General features: G+C 40.4%; 2 protein-coding genes across 3 annotated transcripts in view; one reads left to right on the top strand and one right to left on the bottom strand.

Moving 5' to 3' along the window:
• The first annotated feature begins 4,633 nt into the window (after positions 1-4,633).
• Positions 4,634-8,749, top strand: TSSC4 (tumor suppressing subtransferable candidate 4). Of its 2 annotated transcripts, XM_082760513.1 has the most exons (3): positions 4,634-4,805; positions 5,585-5,657; positions 6,718-8,749. In XM_082760513.1, the coding sequence occupies exon 3, from the start codon at positions 6,797-6,799 to the stop codon at positions 7,823-7,825; it is 1,029 nt and encodes a 342-aa protein (XP_082616639.1). In that variant the 5' UTR covers positions 4,634-4,805; positions 5,585-5,657; positions 6,718-6,796; the 3' UTR covers positions 7,826-8,749. The 2 variants fall into 2 exon arrangements, with proteins under 2 accessions (XP_082616639.1, XP_082616638.1); XM_082760512.1 differs by lacking the exon at positions 5,585-5,657.
• A 2,375-nt stretch (positions 8,750-11,124) lies between these two features.
• The window catches only part of TRPM5 (transient receptor potential cation channel subfamily M member 5), a gene marked incomplete at both ends in the record, with an annotated part of 35,684 nt that continues 25,384 nt past the window's right edge, over positions 11,125-21,424 (bottom strand). Inside the window, 7 exons of the mRNA XM_082762498.1 lie at positions 11,125-11,225; positions 12,690-12,780; positions 13,844-13,916; positions 15,919-16,051; positions 17,372-17,550; positions 18,199-18,367; positions 20,235-20,409. Coding sequence (XP_082618624.1) covers positions 11,125-11,225; positions 12,690-12,780; positions 13,844-13,916; positions 15,919-16,051; positions 17,372-17,550; positions 18,199-18,367; positions 20,235-20,409 — 921 coding nt within the window. The remainder of the gene's footprint in view (positions 11,226-12,689; positions 12,781-13,843; positions 13,917-15,918; positions 16,052-17,371; positions 17,551-18,198; positions 18,368-20,234; positions 20,410-21,424) is intronic.

Raw genomic sequence — 21,424 nt, 5'->3', positions numbered from 1 at the left:
TGTGGAATTCTTCTCTTTCACCCATCTCCCCTAGGTGTTTAGAAAAAAAAAAAAAATCTAGAGTATTTCTCATGGGAGATTTTAGAAGTGTTTCTGCTTTGGCCAGCTCTATTTCCTAAGCCTATTCTGGGCTGTTTGTGTTATAAGTAGCAATGTGCCTAATTGTTTCCTACTAAGACAACTGGGACTAACAGCAAAGGTATAAATTGCCGATGTCCATTCTGTACTTAGATGTTGTCTAAGCTCTAACTATGTTTTGCTATACTCCCACAGGGGAGAAAAAAAAAAAAAAAAAAAACAGCCAGCTCTCTCATGGGAGAGCTGTTTACAGCAGAGGTTGCTGCAGGGGAAAGCACCCTCCCTGTTCTCCAGCTGCCAGCTCCACTTGCCTGGCTCAGTGATGAAGGATGTGCTAGTTGTTGTGCTCAGATTCCTGCTCTGAACCACAGTTGCCTTTGCTGCGTATCTGTAGGTGCTGAAGGGGAGAGGTGAACATAATTAATTACGTGACTAGTGCTTGATTAAGTGATAAGCACAGGCTAGAATCCCCAAATCCTGTATATACTGAACCAAAGTAAAGGTTCAGTGTTAATTTGTGTATTTTTTTGTCTGACCGCTCCTCGGTTTCAGCCTGGAGATCATTGTGCTATCCTGCATAGGGCATGAGCTCAGCAGGATGGTGGATGTATAAAGATGCACTCTTGGTGCAAACATTTCAGCCAACCTCTGGCAGCTTGTCTGACGCAAGCAGCCCGATGCTTTCCTTTCAGAGAGTCCAGGGAACTGAAGCAAAAAGAAAACACCATCCAGCTAATAAAAACGCATTTCACTTTTCACACTTGCAAATACAACAAAGTGGGCACGTAACTTTGCAACCAGGCATGCAAAGGTGGATTGCTTGGCGTTTCTCCACTGGCTTTACATTAACCAGCTCAAGTGCCAGCGGTTGCAAGTAACATTTCTAATTAGAGTTTAATCACACTTTTTTTTTTTTTTCCTTTTTTTGTGTGTGTTTCTTGGCCTGTTTCACTAGTGCATTCCCTCATGTTCAAACACAGCTTTGCTAAGCTCTGAAAAGATGTTGGTGTTAGGCCAAGTGAGACTGTTCATGTACAACACCCTGCCTGCAGGCTGCAAGTCAACTGGTAAGAATCCTTCCAGCAAGGTTTAGTGGGGTTAAATGCAAAGCCCTGTGTCAGCTACAATGCAGTGTCAGTTAATGAGTTCCTACAGGCCATGTTCTAACAGAAGGTCTGAGGAGTTTTAGAGTTTTAAGAGTTTTTTTCCAAAAGGTTTACTTCAAGGCCCTCAGCTGCTACAAATGACCTCTTTCAGCTCTTCTGCTGGTAGCATCAGGCATGCTGTGGCAAATGATAGAAAAAAGACTCAAGATTTAGGAGAAGGGCTTTTTAGTAAAAATATTCTGTAGCTAAATCAAAATGAACAGTGGCTCCCAACTGCATTTTTTTTTTTTTATTTGAAATAATTGCAGAAAGCATTAACTTTGCAGGACTTCACTTCCCGCTCATGCATGTAGTGTCTCTAGCAGAAAAGAGTTGCAAATCTCCCTACAGGTAGGCAATAACTTTGTTATTGTGAAGAATCAGGTTGATACAGACCTTCATGACCTGCCCTCATTAAGAAAACTCCTTCCACAGGAATTGGTTTTATGTAATCTTAGGGGGAATAAAGCATCAACATGGGTAGAGAGCACTGGACTAAATCCAAACTGCCTGCAGGTGGGCCAGGACCAAAGGAAAGTGCAAGGTAAAAGAGGTAAGCAAAGTTATATGAAAGAGAGAAGCAGTCTCAAGCACTCACTCCACCGCATTTTGAGGCTATTTATAGGCTTCCCTTCCCTCTGCTTTTACCCATTCTGGCATGGTGCAACTGCATTCTCCTGACAGAGTGGTGTTCACTACCCTGCTTTTGATTTTTGCCTACAGGAAAATGCTCCTTTCCTTCCCCACTTCCCCTCAGGAACTCCAGCATCAGCTGAGCACGGCCACACCAGACTTCCACTCTCATTCTGCGTGCATGTGATGGAGAAAATGCATCTGATTACTCTGTCTGGCCTGTGGTGCCTGCTGGGGAATCACCTGCCAGTTTCCTACAGCCCCAAGGAGAGGGGCAGGCAGTCTCTGCCAGACACCCACCCCAGTCTCTATGCACAGAAGCAGCAGAAGCCTTTAGTGCAGGGGCTGGGGCCAGAGCCTGCCAGTGAGCAGCAGAAACAGTTACCAGATAGAGGCCAATGACAGATTTATTTGCAAGACAGGAGCATGAGGCTCCCAGCACTGGGGCTGAAAATGGTTTGCATTTTCACACACAGCTCCCCCACAGGGGGATGCGCTGGCTTCCTGCAGCGGCATGGGGCCATCTCTGCAGAGGAGTCCACGCACTGGATGGTGTGGTTGCTTGGATGATGGCCCATGCTGCTGCTCAGATCTCCATCCCAGCCTCCCCACCCCTCTTCAAGCCACCTTAGTTCACACTGGCGAGGGCGAAACGCTTTACCATCTGTTCATCTTCAGAGTCTGACTCGTTATTTTTATTTCAGCTGTCGCCAAGCAATAGCGAAAATCCCACCACACCAGCATAACCACCGGTGCAAACTGTCTTGTTCTCAGTCAGCAGAGAAAAAAGCAGCTCATCCCTGGCTCTTTGCAGTGTCTGATACTCATCTTCTGCAAAGACAGGAAGGAGAAAAAGGGTACAGACAGCTTCTGAAGTAACCTTGGCCATCAACAGTATCCTGGCCAAAAAAAAAAAAAAAGAAAAAAGAGAAAAGAAAAATAAAAAATCCATGTCATATATTGCTTGTCTCCACCCTTACAAAAACAGGGCATGACACCACTTACTGCACATCTTTTTCTTGCCTATTCCTCATTACACTCAGAGTCTTGCTGTTGGTGCACCCCGACACCCCAGACTACATTACACAGAAGTGGTAGCCTTCATCCATGGTTTATGCTTGGCTTTCCTGTCCAACGCCTTCCTGTGCCTGCTTAGTGCCCTCCTCGTATCTGTTCCTGCTCACCTGCCAGAGGACTCTGTTTTCCTCTTATCTTCCCTCCAGCCAGGAACCTATTTGTCCCTCTGTGCCTATACTATGTATGTATATACATTTAAGGAAAGGCTCACCAAATGGGGAAACACCTCTAGAGCTGCTGTTTTAAAACAACAGTACAGCTCCAGGCAGACACAAGACATTTTGTGCTAACCTTGCTATTGCTGCCAAATGTATTCCAAAAGGCAGCCTACATTTCATAAATTACTGTAGTTAGCAGCACTCCAGAAGGCAAAAGTACATATTTTAAATTTGACAATGCAAATGAAGTGGCTGCAGTTTATATTATGGATGACTCACAGTGAGGCCCCTCTTAAAGGGATTTGGCGAGCTTGTCTCAGACACAGACACAGCATCACCTTTAGCACATCTATCTGCAAACAAACTGGAGATGCAACAAGGTACAGATAACATGGAGGGGGACAGCAACATCAGGTGAGGTGAAGTTGCACAATCATATATATATATATATATATATATATATTTTTTTTTTTTTTCTTCTGCAAAATGATGGCACAGATGAGGGGCTTTGTTTATTGCAAATCAAAACTTTGCATGTTGGTCTCTCAGAGCGGGGTGAGAGGCTCCAGAAGCTCATCCCCTCTGCAGTCATTATTTAATTCAGGCATTAATTTAATTCCATTTAATGATGAAGTCCCAGGGACATGCAATCTAGAATGAGACTGGGGCCCAGGGAACGGGTGGGGATGAGGCCGGCAAGCCGCTGCCGCACAGCTTAGGGTAAACAAGCTAAGTATTAAAGCCACTTGGGAAGTATATTTCCACTGTAAAAGTAAACTTCTAGCTGAACGAAGAGGAAAAAAATCAGGCAGTGCTGGGGCCAACACCAATAAAACATTTTCAGACAGAATTCCACTTCTCGACGCACACACAAAAAAATGTTTTCTGGGACAGAAAATGGAAACTTGTTTCTGGCTGAGCACTGGTTCTACGCCCCTAGTGACTTGGGGTTTTCTGGTTAGAAAATACAAATAATAATAAAAAAAAAAATAAAGCCTGCACTTCCTCTGAAATCCACACAGTTGCCAAGCCCTAGTGTTCTGATGAGGAAAAAAGGCTCTGTTTGATGTGCTTTTTCCACACTTTGTCGCGGCAGCCCCCGGGCCATGCGGCAGGGCGGCGGGGCCAGAGCCGCCATTTCGCAGCCCCCGCGGCCACGGGGCAGGGGGATGCCCCACGGCCAGCCCCGTGCGGCGCCAGCGGATCCCCATTTCCTCACAGACTACAAAATGGCGGGCGGCGCCCGGCGCGGTGCACCCTGGGAGCTGTAGTTCTGCCGTGCCGCGGCGCTGGCGGAGCGAGCCGGGGAAGTTTTTCCTCACAAAATGTCGCCCCAGCCAGGACAACACGGCAGACTACAACTCCCAGGAGGCAAAAGGAGCGAGAGGGGAAGCTCCCGCCCGCTTCCCGCCGCTTTGCCTGCTGGGATTTGTAGTCTGGGCTCCGCGGGCTGCCGCGCTGCAGCGGCTCGAAAGGACTCAATGTCCCAGCGCGCCCCGCGCCAGGGCCGGGGCCGCGGCTTGGAGGAGAGGGCTCGGCGCTGTGAGGAGGAGGAGGAGGAGGAGGCGGCGGCGGGTGTGTGGCGCTGTGGGTGCGGCGAGCTTCCAGCCCCCCGCAGCCAGGCCGGGATGGCGGAGCCCGGCCGGGAGCTTGGCGGGCAGGGAGCCGCCGTCCTGCCCGAGCCGTGCTGCCGTGGCACCGCCGCAGCGAGCCTGTGAGTGCAGGGTGTGCGCGCTGCTCGCCTCGCGGGGTGCCGGCCCGAGGGAGGGGGCTGCCCCTGGAGCCGGCCGTGTTCGCCACTCACACTTCTTAACGCCGCCTTGGGGTCCTGGCTGCTTATTCTGCCTGATTCAAAACCAAATGGGAGGATGAAGGGATTTCAGGTGGCTCTTCCGCGTGTAGGGGTTACGCTGAGGGACGTGTGCCCAAAAGCAGCCGTTGGTCCCTTCAGTCCCTCTGGCAGAGACAGGCAGGCCTCGCACAGACCACAGCACTCGGGCGCTCAAATTTTTTAGGCCTTTCTCCATGTTTTAACGCTTCGTGCCAGTCCATCCCTGACTGCAAATGTGGCCTTTCCTTGAAGACATCCCCGTGGTGTACCTCGTAACTTTTCCTGCAGTATTTATTGCCTGCAATGCGTGACTAGCAGTTTGGTATTTTCTCAGCTTTATCTAACACAGCTCATTTACTGATTGTTTGCTGCACTCATAAATTCCAGTTTTATTTTTTTAAACCCTCTCTTTTGCTCAATAGAAGAAGGCTTGGCAACATGCACGTGGAGCCTGAGTAAATAGAGCACTGCCTGCCTTATTAGGTTGTGTTGCTCTTTTGCCAAAATCCAGGAATATTTGCACGCTTTTCTGCTAGCTTGAGTTTGTGTCGGATTTGGAACTTGGTTCTGCAGCTTTGGATGATTCAGGGAGAAGGAATTATTCTCAAAACTCATTTTAAAGCTACATTTCCAGAATCTTGATGGAAATGTTTGTTTTCTAGGATGGAAGTGCTGAGATCTTTGGTGGCTTTAACTGACCCTCAGGAGGGGAAGCTGGCCCAGTCTCAAGAGAAAGTGAGTGACCCTAGGTCTGTTTACTGCATCGTTCGAGAAGAACCTTTAATTATGCAGCTCAGCTTAATCTAATAATGTATGAGAACTATTTCCATAATTCGCATTTCTTGGAGCTGAACCGAGGTGTGTGTTTGCCAGCTCTGTTTCTCATTGCTTAGCAATTGGTGGTGTGATTTTCGGCCTTCCTGGTTCTTCAGGGTTTCCTTTGAGCAGGTGGCAGAGTGATTTAGCCTGTACTGGAACTCAGGCTACAGATCTTGGTGTCTTTTTATTGACTGAACAGCCAACTCTTGCTGACCCTATGTTACACTGTCCCCTTGTTTCCAGTGTGCTAGTGCAAGCATGGCATCTGCAATTAGTTTTCTTAATCCGGTGGGATTCATTTCTCAAACTAGTTTACCATGTGATTGCAGGAATCTAGTAATAACATGAGAGCTTAAAGCCAAAGAGGGAGCAGAGCTTGTACTTTGTTGAAAGCCATCGCGAAACTGTAGCAATGGGTTTAAACTGACAGCTGTAGTGACGCTCTGCAGGCTTCTCTGCCACGGACCTCAGTCAGCAGTAGCGCTGTTCATAATAAGCAGGACATGATGATTACTGGGGCAAGAGGTAAACTGGCAATAAAGGATTGCAGTGGCTAAAAGAAAATGTAAGAGATTAGGAGGTGTTTCTGTGGATTTATGCAGAATGATAAATGCCGGGTATGATTTAGAGAGGTCACTTTCGTCCAATGGAGGATGTGTGAGACTGTTACGGGGTTATCAGATTTGCTCTTTATGTACATCTCTTAGTAACTGGTCCTGCTGTAACCTTTAATGAAATATGGTGTGCAATGCTGTTCTTGCTTACTTTGTATTCTTGTACCTACTCTTGTGTAACTTTATATTAAGGTACTTCATTCCATAAATAGTGTTTTTATTTCAAGCAAAACTGCTTAGGAATTCCTGAAGTACAGTTGCTTGCGATATTGTAAAAACAATTATTTTGTACTGCCTAGAATGATAGTCATACATATGATTCTCATTTCACAGTTGAGTTTTCATGCTCCTTTGTATTCTAGGCATTAAAGTCGCTGGGCATTTGGCAGACCATATTTGCAGACATTCCATCAGAGCCCTCAGTGGAGCGATAGCCCCAAGATGGGAGATCAAGATGCCGGTGAACCCTTCCTGGGCATAGTGGCTGGGGCCACTGACTACGAAGGAGCTCTGCCCTCTGACACAGTGTCGCTCAGCGATTCAGATTCCGATGATTTGGGGCTAGATGAAGCAGAAGTCAATACAGTATCTCCAGAAGAGCCACCTGTAGAGGATGGGGATTATGGATCAGAGGACGCCCCTGACCCTTCAGACAGCAGTCACAGATCTCCTGTCCAGCCATTCCATCTGAGGGGCATGAGTTCTACGTTCTCTCTCCGCAGCCAGAGCATTTTTGATTGCCTGGAAGAGGCGGCCAAATTGTCTGTGCCCTCAATGTCTGAAGATAATGTTGTTGACGGGAGGTTTAAACGTCCTTTACCTCCAACTACTGTGTCAAGTAATGTGGTTCCAGAAAACCCTGGAAAGTCAGCTAGACCAGTGCAGGCTCCCAAAATCTCTCCAGCGGTGCCTGACTACGTGGCACACCCAGAGCGCTGGACCAAATACAGTCTAGATGGAGTTTCAGAGTCTAGTGACAAGACTAACAGGACAGTGGCTATGGAATTTCTAAAGGGTCTGAAGAAAAGAGGAGAGGAACAAAGCTCAGCTACCCAAGATAGTTATACCCCATACTTCAATCAGGATCCCTCCAGCTGTGGAGCTGGGAGGATTGTATTCACCAAACCAGCAAAAAGGGGTGTTGATGGACTAGAAAAGAAAGTAGCAGCAGGGGAGGGAGATAAGAAACACACAAAACCAGATCTGAAAGGAAAGTCTCTGAAGACTGATTTGAGGGACGACGATAAGGTTGAGCTGGGGCACTTAGATGGTGGAAGTAGAAAGGCAGCAGAGGAGGAGGGGTGCCTGATGGTGGGGAACCTGAAGACAGAAGGTAAGCTTAGTGCAAGGTTTAGTGGTGCAGCTGAAGAACCTTTGGTAGAAAAAGTTGGATTCCATTGCAGTAAGAAGAGGAATAGGAAAAATTTCCGACCCAAAGTAGATGATGAAGGGGAGGAGGAAGAGTCCTGAATGATGGAACAAATTGGAAACATCCAAGAAGTTGTATCATCTTTGGATATGCTTGTTGTTTTTTCTTCCCTACCCATGTATATATAAGATATATCTTTTTGTTTGGGTCAGGGACCCATGTTACGGTGTTTTGTCTAACAGTTTGTATTATAGCCACCCAGGACATTTTATATTGTTAGAAATTAAGCTATCAAAAGTGTGTTACAGACTTTTTTTTAGTGAGAAGTCTGTGGGCACAGGATCATTGCACCCTAGCAGAAACAGCAGTGTGCTTTATTTGCTTGAGCAGCTCCCTGGGGTTTGCTCTGGAGCTGAAGTTATCATGAAAGAACTGTTAGCTAAAACGCTGCAAGGCATCTTAGTTACCCCCAAGATTTCAAGCTGTTCCCAAATCCTGTAGAATCCTGGAACAAAGGTCATGTAGAGGTCTTTAAACAACAAAAATAAAACCCAGTCTTCCACTAGATTTGATTTCTCCCAGTCTATGCTGTAGAGGGAAAGTTTTTAGAAAATATACCCATCATTGCTATTGAGAGTGAAAGCACAATGTGCCCACTTGTGAGTTTGGAGGCCCAGGTGACAATTGGCAAACAAAATATTTTTAAGGTGGTCTTAATATTTAATTGCATTGGTACATTGAAAACAACAACAAAAAACTTGCCATGTCTCCTGCAGACAGGTACAGCTTAGAAACATCCCAGTGAAGACACGCTTTGGACAGCTTCAGTTGTTAGTTAGGCAACATCTTTTCCTCTTAGTGGTATGATGTGGTGTGATGATTTTTGGCCTGTATATCTGTTTATTTTTTCCAGGTGGCACTGGTTCCACACTTCTTTGTGTGGATTTGATGAGAATTGGGTATTTGTATCAGAACTGGATACTTTTTTATTCTTTGGTATTCAATAAATTTTTGGTTGTAGCTTGGCTTCTGCATCTCTTTGAAACATAGTGATACTAGTGAAAATGGGGGAGTTCTAACAAATACTGTGTTTATCTGAGAATTGTTTAGAAAATCTAGAATCTACAAAGTTACTCTAAACTTAACGTTCCATAAACTTTTCCTCATCTTCTTAAATTTTAGATTCTAAAGCTCAGTTTTTCAACAATTTGGTGATTTTAGAGTATAGAGAGAATCACCTGATAGAATGAATCAGATCATAATGTCAAGTGTAGTAGTTTTTCATATATAATGTTAATAAGTGGATAGGTTTTTTTTGTTTGTTTGTTTGTTTTCCTGTAAATAAGGCTGAAAGATTAAATGCTTTGAAAGGCTTTATTATTTGAAACTAATTCAGTTCACTTTGGACTGACTTTTGCAAGCATTCTAAGTTAACTAGCCCCAATGTTAATATTTATAACTGTAGTGAAAGATGACTACTTCAGAATATGTGATTTTTTTTTTCTTGCTAGACTGCGCTTGTTCAGACTCCAAAGGATGGTTGAGGAGACTTCTTCCCCTTGGGTGGGATGTCAGCACCTTGCCAGTAACTGGTAGGCCTGAATCCTCTGGGGGTTATGTTTGAATAGATGCATTATTTATTAGCAGAAGTAGAAAATGTAAAATGAGTAGCGTGCCATCTTTTGCAATTCACTTCTTAATTTTAAAAGATGGTATTTGATCATGAGACTCCAATTCGATGCATGTTAATTAATGGTTCATTGTTAAATAAGTCAGATATTCCAGTGCACGTGAATGGGACATAACAAAAATTCCAAACAGACAGAAACTGGTTTCCAGTGGATGATGAATGTACCGGTCACAATAAAAACAGTAGCAGGGAAGCTGCTGTGAAGAGTATGGTGTGCTGCATGTTGTACAATGAGCATTATTTCCTAACAAAAAATGTAGCACTGTACACACCCACTGGTTTTGTAACTTCTCATTTGCCTAGGGTGATGAGCGTTTAGTATAGTACCAAAATTGCATCACTGTTAATGTTACCACTAAGGTCTGGGGCACAGCTGAATAAGCTGGATAAATTTCTATTTTATGAAGACAACAATTAATTTCCACCATGCGTCTTTGTAAATAGAAAGGCATTTTGATCAGATTTGAGATTTTTTTTCTCACCTCTGTATTGAGATACCTGGCAGTAGAGAGAGTTTCCATGCATTTATTTATGTTGTATAAGAGCTGTGTTACAATAGGTATGAGGAAATGAAGTTCAGCTGAAGCTTATCACTGCAGCTGAAGCTTATGACCACAGCCTATTACTTCCCCCTTCCAACAATGTTTATGTTAGTCCAAAGAAATCTCCCATTACAGGACAGTAGTGAGATCCATTTTATTTGTGTAGCTTTTCATACAAAATTAAAATAAAGCCAGCTAACGTTTGTCTGCTTAAAAGGTACATGCTAGTTAAAGTAATGCAAAAAAATGGCCAACAGCCCAAATTCTTAGTTTCTCTGAAAATTCTTGCTTTATTATTTTTTTTTCGAAGCTTTGAGAGAGAAATGTAGAATAAAATCAGAAAAATGCTTGGCTGTAGATGCAAGGGCAAGGTGTCTCATACAGTGAGATGACAGAAGATGAGTTTGACACTAAAACAAAAAAATCAAGCAGCAGGGGCTGCTTGGGACTGGTGGGAGGGTCACCTGTTTTGTCTTTGGAAACTGACTGCAAGCCACTGAAGACTTGAGGACCATGCAATGAGTTTCTGTAGATGAGTGAGGAGCACTTTAAGGAGAAGTCGGAAAGGGAACATCCCACAGAAGCCAGACTGGGAAGAGAAGATGGTAAGTACAATCATTTGAGGCTGATAAGAACTCTAGGAACTGGATTCATTGTAATAGTTCAGTATCCCAGGCCCTTTCTTTCCTGTGGAAACTTTTTTCAAAAGCAACTTGTAAATGCAAGTTTGCTTTCTTGGCCCAGGAAGCGGGTTGGGTTTTAGCGAGGAAATGATTACCTTTCAAAAGGGAAACTCCCTTGAAAAGAACACAGAAGTGTAGACATTGGCGGTGATGAAAGTTTGATTGAGGGTATGCAACTTAGAGAATAAAACACAGGCTATATAGAAAATAAGGTGGTGGTCATCCTGGAGGGGAAGTAGTGCCATTTGTGGAGGGGAGTGTTGGATAAATGACCAAGAAACATCAGGAGGGAAGGAAGGCCAAGAAGTTGAAGAATGCCCAAGAAATCCTCAGCAGTATTAACCATTAGCAGTGTTTGACATTAGGTGTGAAGATGCCATCAAAGGCTTTGAGATTTGGGTCTTAGGCCTTCATGAAATTAGGATTTTATTTCTGTAGCAATTCAGTAGTGGAAAAAGTTTAACTCAAAGAATTGAAAATAAAATTTAATTATCAATGTACATGATGTCAGCCTCAGACGGATCTGCATGCTCTTCTTCTTCACCCCTTTCTGGCAAAGGCACTTCAGTGTTGGCATTCATCAAACCTAATAGGATTGTGAAAAAACATATTTGTTAAAAGCTTTAGGACAAGGGTTGCATAGCAATGATTACTTACAAAAATGTAAATGTTGAAAATAATCCACAGGAAGATCATACTGTAGGTTGTAGTACTTTGCTCAGTAAATGATAAAAACAGGTGTTTTTTTTCATCTATGTAAGTTTCAGATTGATATACAGTTACAGTATTAAAATATCTGGGGAACATGCTACAGGATAGTTTGTCTTAGTGGAAAGTTTATAATGAAGCAGCGTATTGAAGTGCTTTATAAACTTGAGAAATCAAGTCAAATTTGAAGTTCTAGTCTGAGAAGCTGGTTACTGCAAGCTGTTGTAGGACAAAGCTGCAGTTAGGATCAAACTTGATCATTTATCAGTGATCTTCACTGTTTAGTGTATAGGGAAAATTGGTAACTCCTTTCATTGCTTTCAGAATATAATAGTTTGCTATGCATGCTGAGTTATTATGAAATAAAATACCTTTCCAGCCTGGCTTTGCTATGTCTAAGTTTACAGCTTGAATTTCATACCTGGTTAAGTATGTTCATAATTCCTCCTGCAGCTGGGTAAATTGCAAACTATTTGTGTTTGTTATGCCAGTGGTTTGCTACAAGAACCTCAGACAGATCTCATTCCCCACCTCAACCCCCATTGAAGTAAATACAAATGGACAAGGAAAATTGATGGGATCCAAATTACACACCTCCATTTACTAGAGTGCTTTAAGGTCTTGTCATGCCAAGACTTAACTAGGCTTCCAGCTACTTTTTTTCCCACGTAGTACCTGTATGTTCTGTTTAAGGGGGTTTTGATATTATTTTTGTTCAATAGATAGCTATTTCAATATCTACCTATTACTAATTAAGAAAAATATCCAAAATATTTATTATCCTGCAGTGGCTGAGACAGTCTGTTTCTGATTCTAATGTTTTAATCTCCAAACAGTGGAGCTCCAGGACATGCGACTATATTCTTGACCGACAGAAATAGCTGCAGCTCTGAAGGCAGCTGAATTGCAGTGATTAAAACAAAGTTGAAGGGGTTTTTCTATTTTATGATTATTGTTATCCATAGTAAATGTTTTGGTTATACTATCTCATTGACTCAAGAAACCCCTAAGACACAGTCCTTTCAAGAAACCAAATGGCAAATAGATACTTTTCTACATCCTTAAAGTTAGGTGAGATCATGGTAACCTGCAGTGAATGATGGTCCATTCCCCAAAGCTTTTAAATATATTTTGCAAAAGGTAATTTCTTCAAAATATTCATACTTCAGAATGTTTGTTGTTTATATTGCAACTCCTTTGCACTCCTTATGTGGTTCTTACCTTTGTTGTCATTTTTATTTTTAAATAATAGTTTTATTTAAAAAAAAAAAAAAAAAAAAAAAAACAACTAAATTGTCTAGTTGTGTTGATTAGTTTTTCCATGGTGATTTTCAATACTTACGTGTATAATCTGGAGCTGGTTGGTTGCACAATAGGTTGCTTTTGGTTAAAGCATCTGCCATTGAAGAGATAACAGCTGTACAGTAGCATATCTATAAAATAGGTAGTGATTTCTACATCAGTTAATTTTCATAGTTATCCATTCTTACCCAATCTTAAATTTGCAGGAAAGACAATGTAGGCAGCAGCATGAAGCAACATCAGAAATACCACATGTGACTTTTTTATTAGTTTGTTTAGAATTAGATGAACTGACTTGGAGGAAGATGAGTATTAAATATCTTCCTTTTTTTGTGAGTATATTGCATTATCTCAATCTGGCACAGCCTTTTTAAAGCATTTCTCGTGTGTTCCCATTGAACCTGTATTTGGTTTCAGCATTGTTCATGGAATAGCGTGACTTTTTTTTAGGAAGCCATAGAATGGGTAAGAAAAAGGAGGGAAACTGCAATTGAGATAAACAACTTTCAGTGAGGCCAAAATTACACTGAAGAATTCTAGGGACAAAGAAAACAATGAGAGTTTTACTGTGTAGCACATGGCAATGGTGAGCATTTTCATACTGCTTAACAAATGTTTGTTTATGTTTCACAGATCTGTCATCAAAAGCTCAAGATAGGGTTTCCTTCTATTATTTATTTATTGCACATTTCTATGCCAGACACTTCCTTTTAAGAAGCTGATATGTGGTATCTAACAAAATTAGAAAAACTGATGTCCAAGAAGATTAGTCTCTGTCAAATCAGAAAGCATATGGGAATTTTCTAAGTTGTCATTTTTAAAGTAAGAAAAGGTTGGATGAAAGAAGAATGGAGGGGGTAAGTCAAACAGTTGCCTCCAGGGGCAACCTCAAGGTAAGAAGTGAACACTTCTCAAGTAGACTAGCAAAATAGAACAGGAAATGCTGTATTCCCCTTTTTCTTTTTTATGAGAGGTTAGAAATGTTTCTTTATGTAGTTATCATTATGGATAAAACAATAAGGAAAATGAAGTCATAATACAGATCCATTTCTTCATCCTTTTATCCCTGAACATGGTACCAAACCACCGTCAAATACTACCAGCAGTGATTAAAAATGGCCACACAAAAAATGAAAGAAACAGTGAAATCCTAAATCTGATATACATGTAAATGCCTACAAAGCTATTACTTACCTGGGATTCTATAACTTTAAGCCGCCTTTCTTGTTCTTTCAACCCACTAAGGTATTTAGATAAATTATCCACCCTGTGGAAACAAAAATGATGTGCTGAGTGAAAAGGAGAGGCCTCAGATGAAATCCTAAACCACAAAAAACGAGTAACTTACTATGTCTTTGACCCCTTGCTTGCAGTTCTGTGCTGCTGGGATATCCTGGAGCCCCCTAAAAGTTTTGTCTTTTTCAAGGGTTCCTGTAAGTATTTACTGAAAAGAGCAGCATTTCAGTCATACCTCTCCCATGCATACTGCCCAAGGGCTCCTCATAAACTCATACAGATTAAAGCAGCCGCTCAGTCCCCTCTGATGTGGAAATCAAGGACTGCAGTAAAGAGCCATAGGTCCAGCTCTGTCTTTCTAGTCCTTTATTAGTCCATCCACGCCAAATGTAAACTGATTCTAGCATGAAAATTTATGCCATAATATTTATTCCATTAACACAGGGCTGATGAGCCACTTGATGTATTTAAGGTTTCATTTTCAGACACTGATTTGATGTTCAAATCCCTTTTTCCACGCAGTCCAAAGGAACCATGTAGAGAACTTGAATATGGTCCCTCCAAATCAAATTATTCACACATCTTCTACATAATTTACCTCTTCTCCCATCAGTTTCTTATTCCTAGCATCCAGTTCCCCAAAGACTCCTTAAATCCCTCTCTGCTTTGTCCTAACTACTATTTAAAATTTTCCCTTTAACAAGTCATGTTGCACTCAGGTCTATGAGAGAAGGCTGTTTTGCTGGGTGTATCTAATGTATTTTGGAATTGGTTTACTGCAGAGTTCAGTGAATAGCTTTTGGAGGGTTCTGTAAGATTTCAAATACTCAGGTAAGTTTGCTGACACCTGAGAAATGAGATTAGTGGTGGTCATCTGAACCTCTTTCAGTCTGTGCTATATCTGAAATCATGTCCTTTGTTTAGAAGCAATTACATGCTTATTTATTGTTTGACCTGGGCAATTAAGCTCTTGCTTATTCTTAGGGCCAAAATCCTGTATTTTGTCAGTGACTTGTGTATGAGAATAAAGTTAAAACCAAATAATCTAAATTATTATGAATTTAGAGTCTGTTAGAGTAGAGGGAGAAGAGTATTTCCCAATAATATACTCAAGTAGGCTGGTCTGGAGTCCAGCTATTATGAATTAGATGAATGTTTTGAAAGGCAAAGCACAGAAAGAAAACACAGCACAAGAAGGTTACAGCAGAACTTTGTAACAACTTTCACACCCACTGTGACTCTATTTGAAATCAGATTTATTGTAAGAGGAAACACCTGAACCAGGTGTTAAAAGCTTATTCAAAGAAGGCTTTGCTGTGTGGCTTCTCGTGTTGTCTTAGATGTTTTAGTTTTCCCTGTATGTATCTATCTTGTGTCTCACTTAAAGGAGTAAACTTCCAAGTAGTAATTTTGTATTTTAATTCATCAGAATACTAAACCAATTTAGGTGATATTCGTATTGGGAAGATATTCTAGAGAAATATTGAAATGGAGATCCAGTTAATAAAATCTAATTCCAGAGTTCATACCAGGAATTTCTTGTGCAAAACATTAGTCTTATGTCATAAAGCCATAAATAGTACTTCTCCTGTATTTGCAGGCTGGGGATAATTCCAGAGATTTTAAACTTTCATTCAAAAGTCTAAACCTCTTTCTGTTTTGGAAACAACAATTTCACAGGATTTTGATCAATGTTTTGTTTCCAGTACTGCTGTATTCCTACAGGGGATGGAAGTACATGCTCTGCAGTACAGTAAAGGAACTGTTCTTCCATCATTTCTTTATGAATATGATTTTCATTTGAGCTTGACTGCAAGTTTGCCTGGAGTTTACAGGTCTGTAATTGTACGTACTTCAAGAATGTGAAAGACTCGTCTCATTATTGAAGTGATGCTGCCTTGTCATGTTTTTCATGCAATGAAGAACTGCATTCCAGTTGGTCTCCTCATATAAGTGTTACAGTACCCGAATATTTATCTCATGCAAATTTGAAGACCTGAAAGGTTCACTTAATATGGTTCATAATAACATACTTGTTAGATGTGGCCTTCAGCCTTTCTTCATTGCTTTCTTTCCTTTCTTGTTCAAGGTTTACAAGATAATTTTCTTTTTGTACCAGCTCCCATGTTATGATTTTTTGATCTAGGCCAACTGGAAGATCTCTTTCTATAGGGGGGAAAAAAGATATTAAGAACTGTATTTTGCTCCCTTTTTCCCTATAGTAATTTATGTAATGAAAGGCTGCTAAATTAAAGAAAAATCAAGTATTGCTTTGCCATTGCAGGAGTGACAGGCTATGAAGATTTATTGTAAAATAAGTATTTTCTACGTTTTTTTTTTTGTTGTGATGGAAGGTGATAGACCTTTTGCAGCTGGATAAGGGTCCTGAGTTTTCTGAAGAACAGCACAGGCCAATTTCAGTGATTCCATTTAAACTCCTTTAGGACATTACTGGACTTCTCACATACTGTAGCCCCCAACTGTTTAATGAGCAAAGCTTTACATTCAGATGCACTTTATCATCTAAGCTTCTTTATTAGAACAATTATAAATAGGAAAGAACTGTGAAAAATCCCTCCACCTTAAAGTGTAGATCTGTTGGCTGTTGTTGTCATCTTACAAAGCAAACCAACTGGCCCAGCCAACAGAAGAGCTCAGTTTCAGTGGTAACTTGAACATACCAGTTATGTATCTTCCTAAAGTCTGTTAAAAGAGCACAAGAGCACACTTGCTGCCTGCTCCAAATACTACCAAGGTTAGACCCTGATCAGGCAGGTACTTGCTTTCTTGGAGGGGAAGAAGCTTCAGCAGTGCATGTGCCTTGATAGCCAGAAGGTGTGTGTGTGTGACAGGAAGCTTAGTCTACGGGCTCTGAACATCAGCAGCTCTGCTCCAAAGCCCATTATCAGTCTGCATGAGGAGGAAATAGGCTTGTTATCAGACACCATTAAACTAGATATACCAAGTTTGCAGTCACTATAGGAAGCTTCTAAATGCCTTCTGTTATTAATTAAATTTCATCCTCCTTTTTAATGACAACTTTTAAGGGGATGATCATTTCTCTAAATGTATTCTTTCTCTCTAATCTGTGCATTGGGAAATTCTACTGAACCCAGCAGATTTCAGACTTCATACGCACTTTTAGGGTTGTCCATTTTTAATTACTAAAATTTAAGAGCAGATAAAATAAATGGTTATAATTTATTCAAACTATACATTGTTTTTTCTTCAGAAATCAAATCCCTTCAACCAGTTCTGTATCATAACTATGTTGCACAGAGAAAGACATTGTGGGAAACTTTATAGCACAGGCTACGTTATAAACATTAATTTGTCATGTGTATTCTCCTGGCACTTTTTGTTAAAGATAATCAATTATGGCTCTCAGCTTATGAAAATCTTACTTGCTTCTCTGTTTGGCTTATGCAGCATACCTTTGAAAGAGCATCAGGGTCTCCAGTTGATAGACATTTGTTAGCTACTTACCCAGATGTTCTTTTTTATGTTCCTTTTTGTTGAAGATTATTCTGAGAACCAGAGTTATGTGGTTAATAATGATAAATGGTGGTGCTAAGGCAGGCCGTCCATGATATTCAACAATCAGATTGTAGCGCTGAAGCTTCCAAAAGATGTCTGCATTGCCTTGAACAACTTGAAAAGTGTAACTGTAAAGAAAAAATTACAGTTTTTATCTCAACAAGCTTATCATTACAAATACAAAATACAGCCCCAAGTTTTCTTTAATAAAAGGAACAGGAAGGTCAGCAAGTAGTTTTAATTTAAACTAAAGATTGTGCAGTTTTTTAGATATTAAAATAATAGCAGTTGCAGTCTTCAAATGTTAAAGAAATACTAGTGTTTTTTTTTTTCTTTTTTAAAGAAAGGTAATTCTAATTCACTCCATCAAGATTGGCAAACGTGCCATGTCAGTTCTTCAACCAAATCAATCATCATTAATCATGTTGACATTAAGTGTTTCCCCTTTGTGCAGATTATCCACTGTTAATTCTGCCAAGTTTACAGCTGTTTTGCACCTGTGGACTTCTCCTGCAGCACAGCCAGGGATCCAGACCCTTCTATGCACGTTTAATTGATTTTTTTACAGTAAAAGATGCTTCTTCTTGTCTTTAATGTGGCTAGAGTAAAGATAATGACAACTATATGATCATAAAAGTCTACCTATCAACCCCCAAATAATATTAGGAAAACTGTTAGTGTATTCCAAAATGACTAGCCAACAGCAATGTAGTAAACTCTGGCATTCGGTTGAACTTTTGCCATCTCTGTCTGAAACCTGCTGAAATCACTCTTACCTGAACATAGCAATCAGGAGGTTCATAAGGAGAACATTTGTGACCAATAGGAAGATGACCAGCAGAAGTATGACAAGCCAGTTGGCGTAGTTGTTAGGACATGATGGTGAGTTGTCCTGCAGAATCTGCAGTGGATTAAGTGTACAGTTCCGGGGAAACACTCGTGATGCTGCAAAGAGAGGTAGAGAAATATAGTTGTGACAAATCCTGCCACACGTATTTCTTAGAGCGGAGACAAAAGTTTTGCGTTTTGGTGAGGAAAATTTCTTATGTTCAACAGAAAAGGGCAGGAATACAAATTATTCCTGAAGTTTAAAACACTGAATTTTATAGCAATTTCAAGGCAAATAAAAACTGATTAATTTCTCCAACTGGCTTCTCAGTCTATGCACAGTTTTAGCATTCGAAGCATCATACAGCAATTAAATGGCTGACAGTTATGTATGTAAAAAAAAAAAAAAATCTCCGTTTGCTTGTTTCATTTGAAATCATTTAAAACTTACGGAGGAAAAGATAACTTCTCTATATTGGTTATATTCATATCATTCATCTAAGTCTTCTTACACTGGGCTTAAGAATTATAGGTGTTTGGTTTTTTTTTGGTTTGGTTTTGTTTTTCAGGAAGTTCTACCATGTAATGAATTAAATCTACAGATTTAAAGTAGCCATACTTACTTGTTTGTTCTCCAGTTTTTCACCAATAATGCCTTTCCCCACAGTCACAGGTAATGCTGTGATCTTATTTGTTAATGCAAAGAGTTATCTGAAAAGTCACTACAGCTGTCACCAGGCACATTACCTTATATTTATCTACACTGAATTTCAATTGATGCTTCATCTCTCAGGAGGGTCTTCTGCAACTCTTAGGTGTCAGCTTTAGTCTTTACTACCCAGTAACTTTGTTTCATCAGAAAATATTGCTGCCTTCATTAACCATTTCCTTCTCCGTATGTTTTATAAAGATACTGAGTAAGGTCAAGAACATCCCAGTACAAGTGATTCCTTTCTGGAATTTGTCCGTGTAATATTTTTTTCCCTGTCATCTGTTATTTATGTATATGAAGACACCTTTTGGACTCCCAATGGGGAGAAACAGACACTTCTAGGGGATATTTTATCTGACCTATTTTCAAATGAGATTAATCCTATTCCAGAAATATTTTTTCTTTCCAGTTACTTTAGTGGGAGTAAGAGTGACTTGTGCTGTGGATGCTTAAACTGTAGGCATTTAAAGCTAAGTGAGATGAATCATACCCCTGCTCTCTTGCCTCATTCAGACTTCAGTTTTCTAAGGCATATGCCTTTTCTTATTAAGCAGGATGAATATGAAAGAATACTTTCTAGTTTGCTGCCTATGGGATTTTTTGGTTTCATCTATATTACTTCAAGTGTAACTCCCATTTCAGTACTGTCACTAACATTCAGAACTGTTATTCTGGCTAAATTCTGTGACACTACATCAGACTTCTTTGGAAGATGACCTATTCTGTATTTTACCTGCTTCTCTATCAGAAATATTGCCTGTAAACCTTTATGTCCAAACATTTCCATGTATTCTGAGTATTTTTATGTTGTTTTGTTTGAAATGTAGCACAAATACAATTACTAGCTTTATTTGATTGGGGCAACTTTAACTCCAGAGTAAATAAATGCTCCAGAGGAATATTTATTCTAAAACACAAGTGTTTGCTTATGGACAGAGCAGTACTGCTGTAAAACTGTCATATTAAACAAGTGCCAGAATATATGGAGATGTTGTTATTACAGTTTACACAAGGGTTATCTGGATCTAGGTTAAGCTGAGCAGAAATGGATTGAAGTGAAAGAAGGTATGCCAACCTTTTTCAACTGCAAATCCTTGTGCGAATATTGTAGACAGCTTCTCTAAACAGGGCCAATTCTCATGTTCTAATATAATTTCACACTGTACATTATCTCCATTTGCAAATGCACTATTTATATCATAGTGACGTAAAAGCTTTGGCTAGGGAAGTGTGCACTCAAAAATGGTAAAGTTAGGGGGGAAGTTTTCTCACTGTCTATTTCGTCCAGTGGAATCTGGCCAAATATCTGAAGGTAGGGACGATAAAGCACTCTTCTGAATATCCACTCCACTCGGTTGTCATCAGGATGAAGCAGAGCTTGAGTTGTCACACCATAGGCAATGAGCCATACACTCAAGAAAAACAGAAAGAAGAAAACATCCTTCATCTAAAAGAGAAAAGGGGAGGGAGAAAAGGAGGACAAATGACTGATAGCATAATCAAAGAACAGTAGCTTGGTATGAAAACCGTTCAAGTAATTGTTTCTTTACAAGCTTGTTTAGGTTAAAGGAGGTGGAATACAGTTTCATGCACAGGATTTCTCTCTTGACCTTGCTGTTACCACATTGCTCCTGGTCCATAACCAGCATTTTTGTTAGCTAGTTTAGATAAGGGCACATTTTAAATTAAAACCTTGCTTTTCAATTGATTACTGTTTAAAAATGAAACATTTTATCTTTTAAAGTAATCTGTTTTAAATGCAGATTTTCTATGAGATCTCACAGTACCATTGACTGTTTAGCTGTGAATTACAAGAAGTCTGCAGCAGCAGTCAATCGTGGATGACAGCACTCATTAATGAATTCTGAACCATGGATAGGGCAGACATTGAAGACTGCAAGGATCAGGTAGCTCCTGTCTTGGGTTTTCAAGTTAAGTAATGCATTTGAGAGATTCTTTTCAAGGCTTCCTGCTTTTAAACATTGTATTTCTCTACAGAAGCAGAAGTAATTGAATCCAAAAACACTTACTTTTAAAAATCGAATATGGATTTCAAATGCAGTAATTTTTCCCTGGTGGAAGAGGAACACTTCATCCTCTTCCCATCTAATCTGACAGAGTTCATTAGGGACTGTAGATTCATTTCAATTAGATAATAGGATTGCACAGTTACCTAAAAGCATAGGCATTTCAGACCTCCAGGAGGTTACTACAAGTTCCATTAAGAATTATAGTATCTAAGGCAGGCAAGACATAGTTCATGTCTCTCTGACTTTCATCCATCTATTTTGTTTTCTGGATGATTTCAAGTTTGTCAGTACTGCAGGACTGCAGTAGTGTCACAGTTAACAGAAAGCAACAGTATGTCTGGAAATATTTTTTCCTGACTGCAGTCTGTGTCCTCATAAACTGTCATTGGACTGCCATTTTAACAGCGACGAGACTTATCTCAGCAATTCTGT

This window comes from Aythya marila (genome assembly GCF_965140915.1).
Source record: "Aythya marila genome assembly, chromosome: 5".
Classification (NCBI taxonomy): Eukaryota; Metazoa; Chordata; class Aves; order Anseriformes; family Anatidae; genus Aythya; species Aythya marila.
The sequence above is the reverse complement of the archived record's forward strand: the minus strand, read 5'-3'. Positions and strand labels throughout refer to the sequence as shown.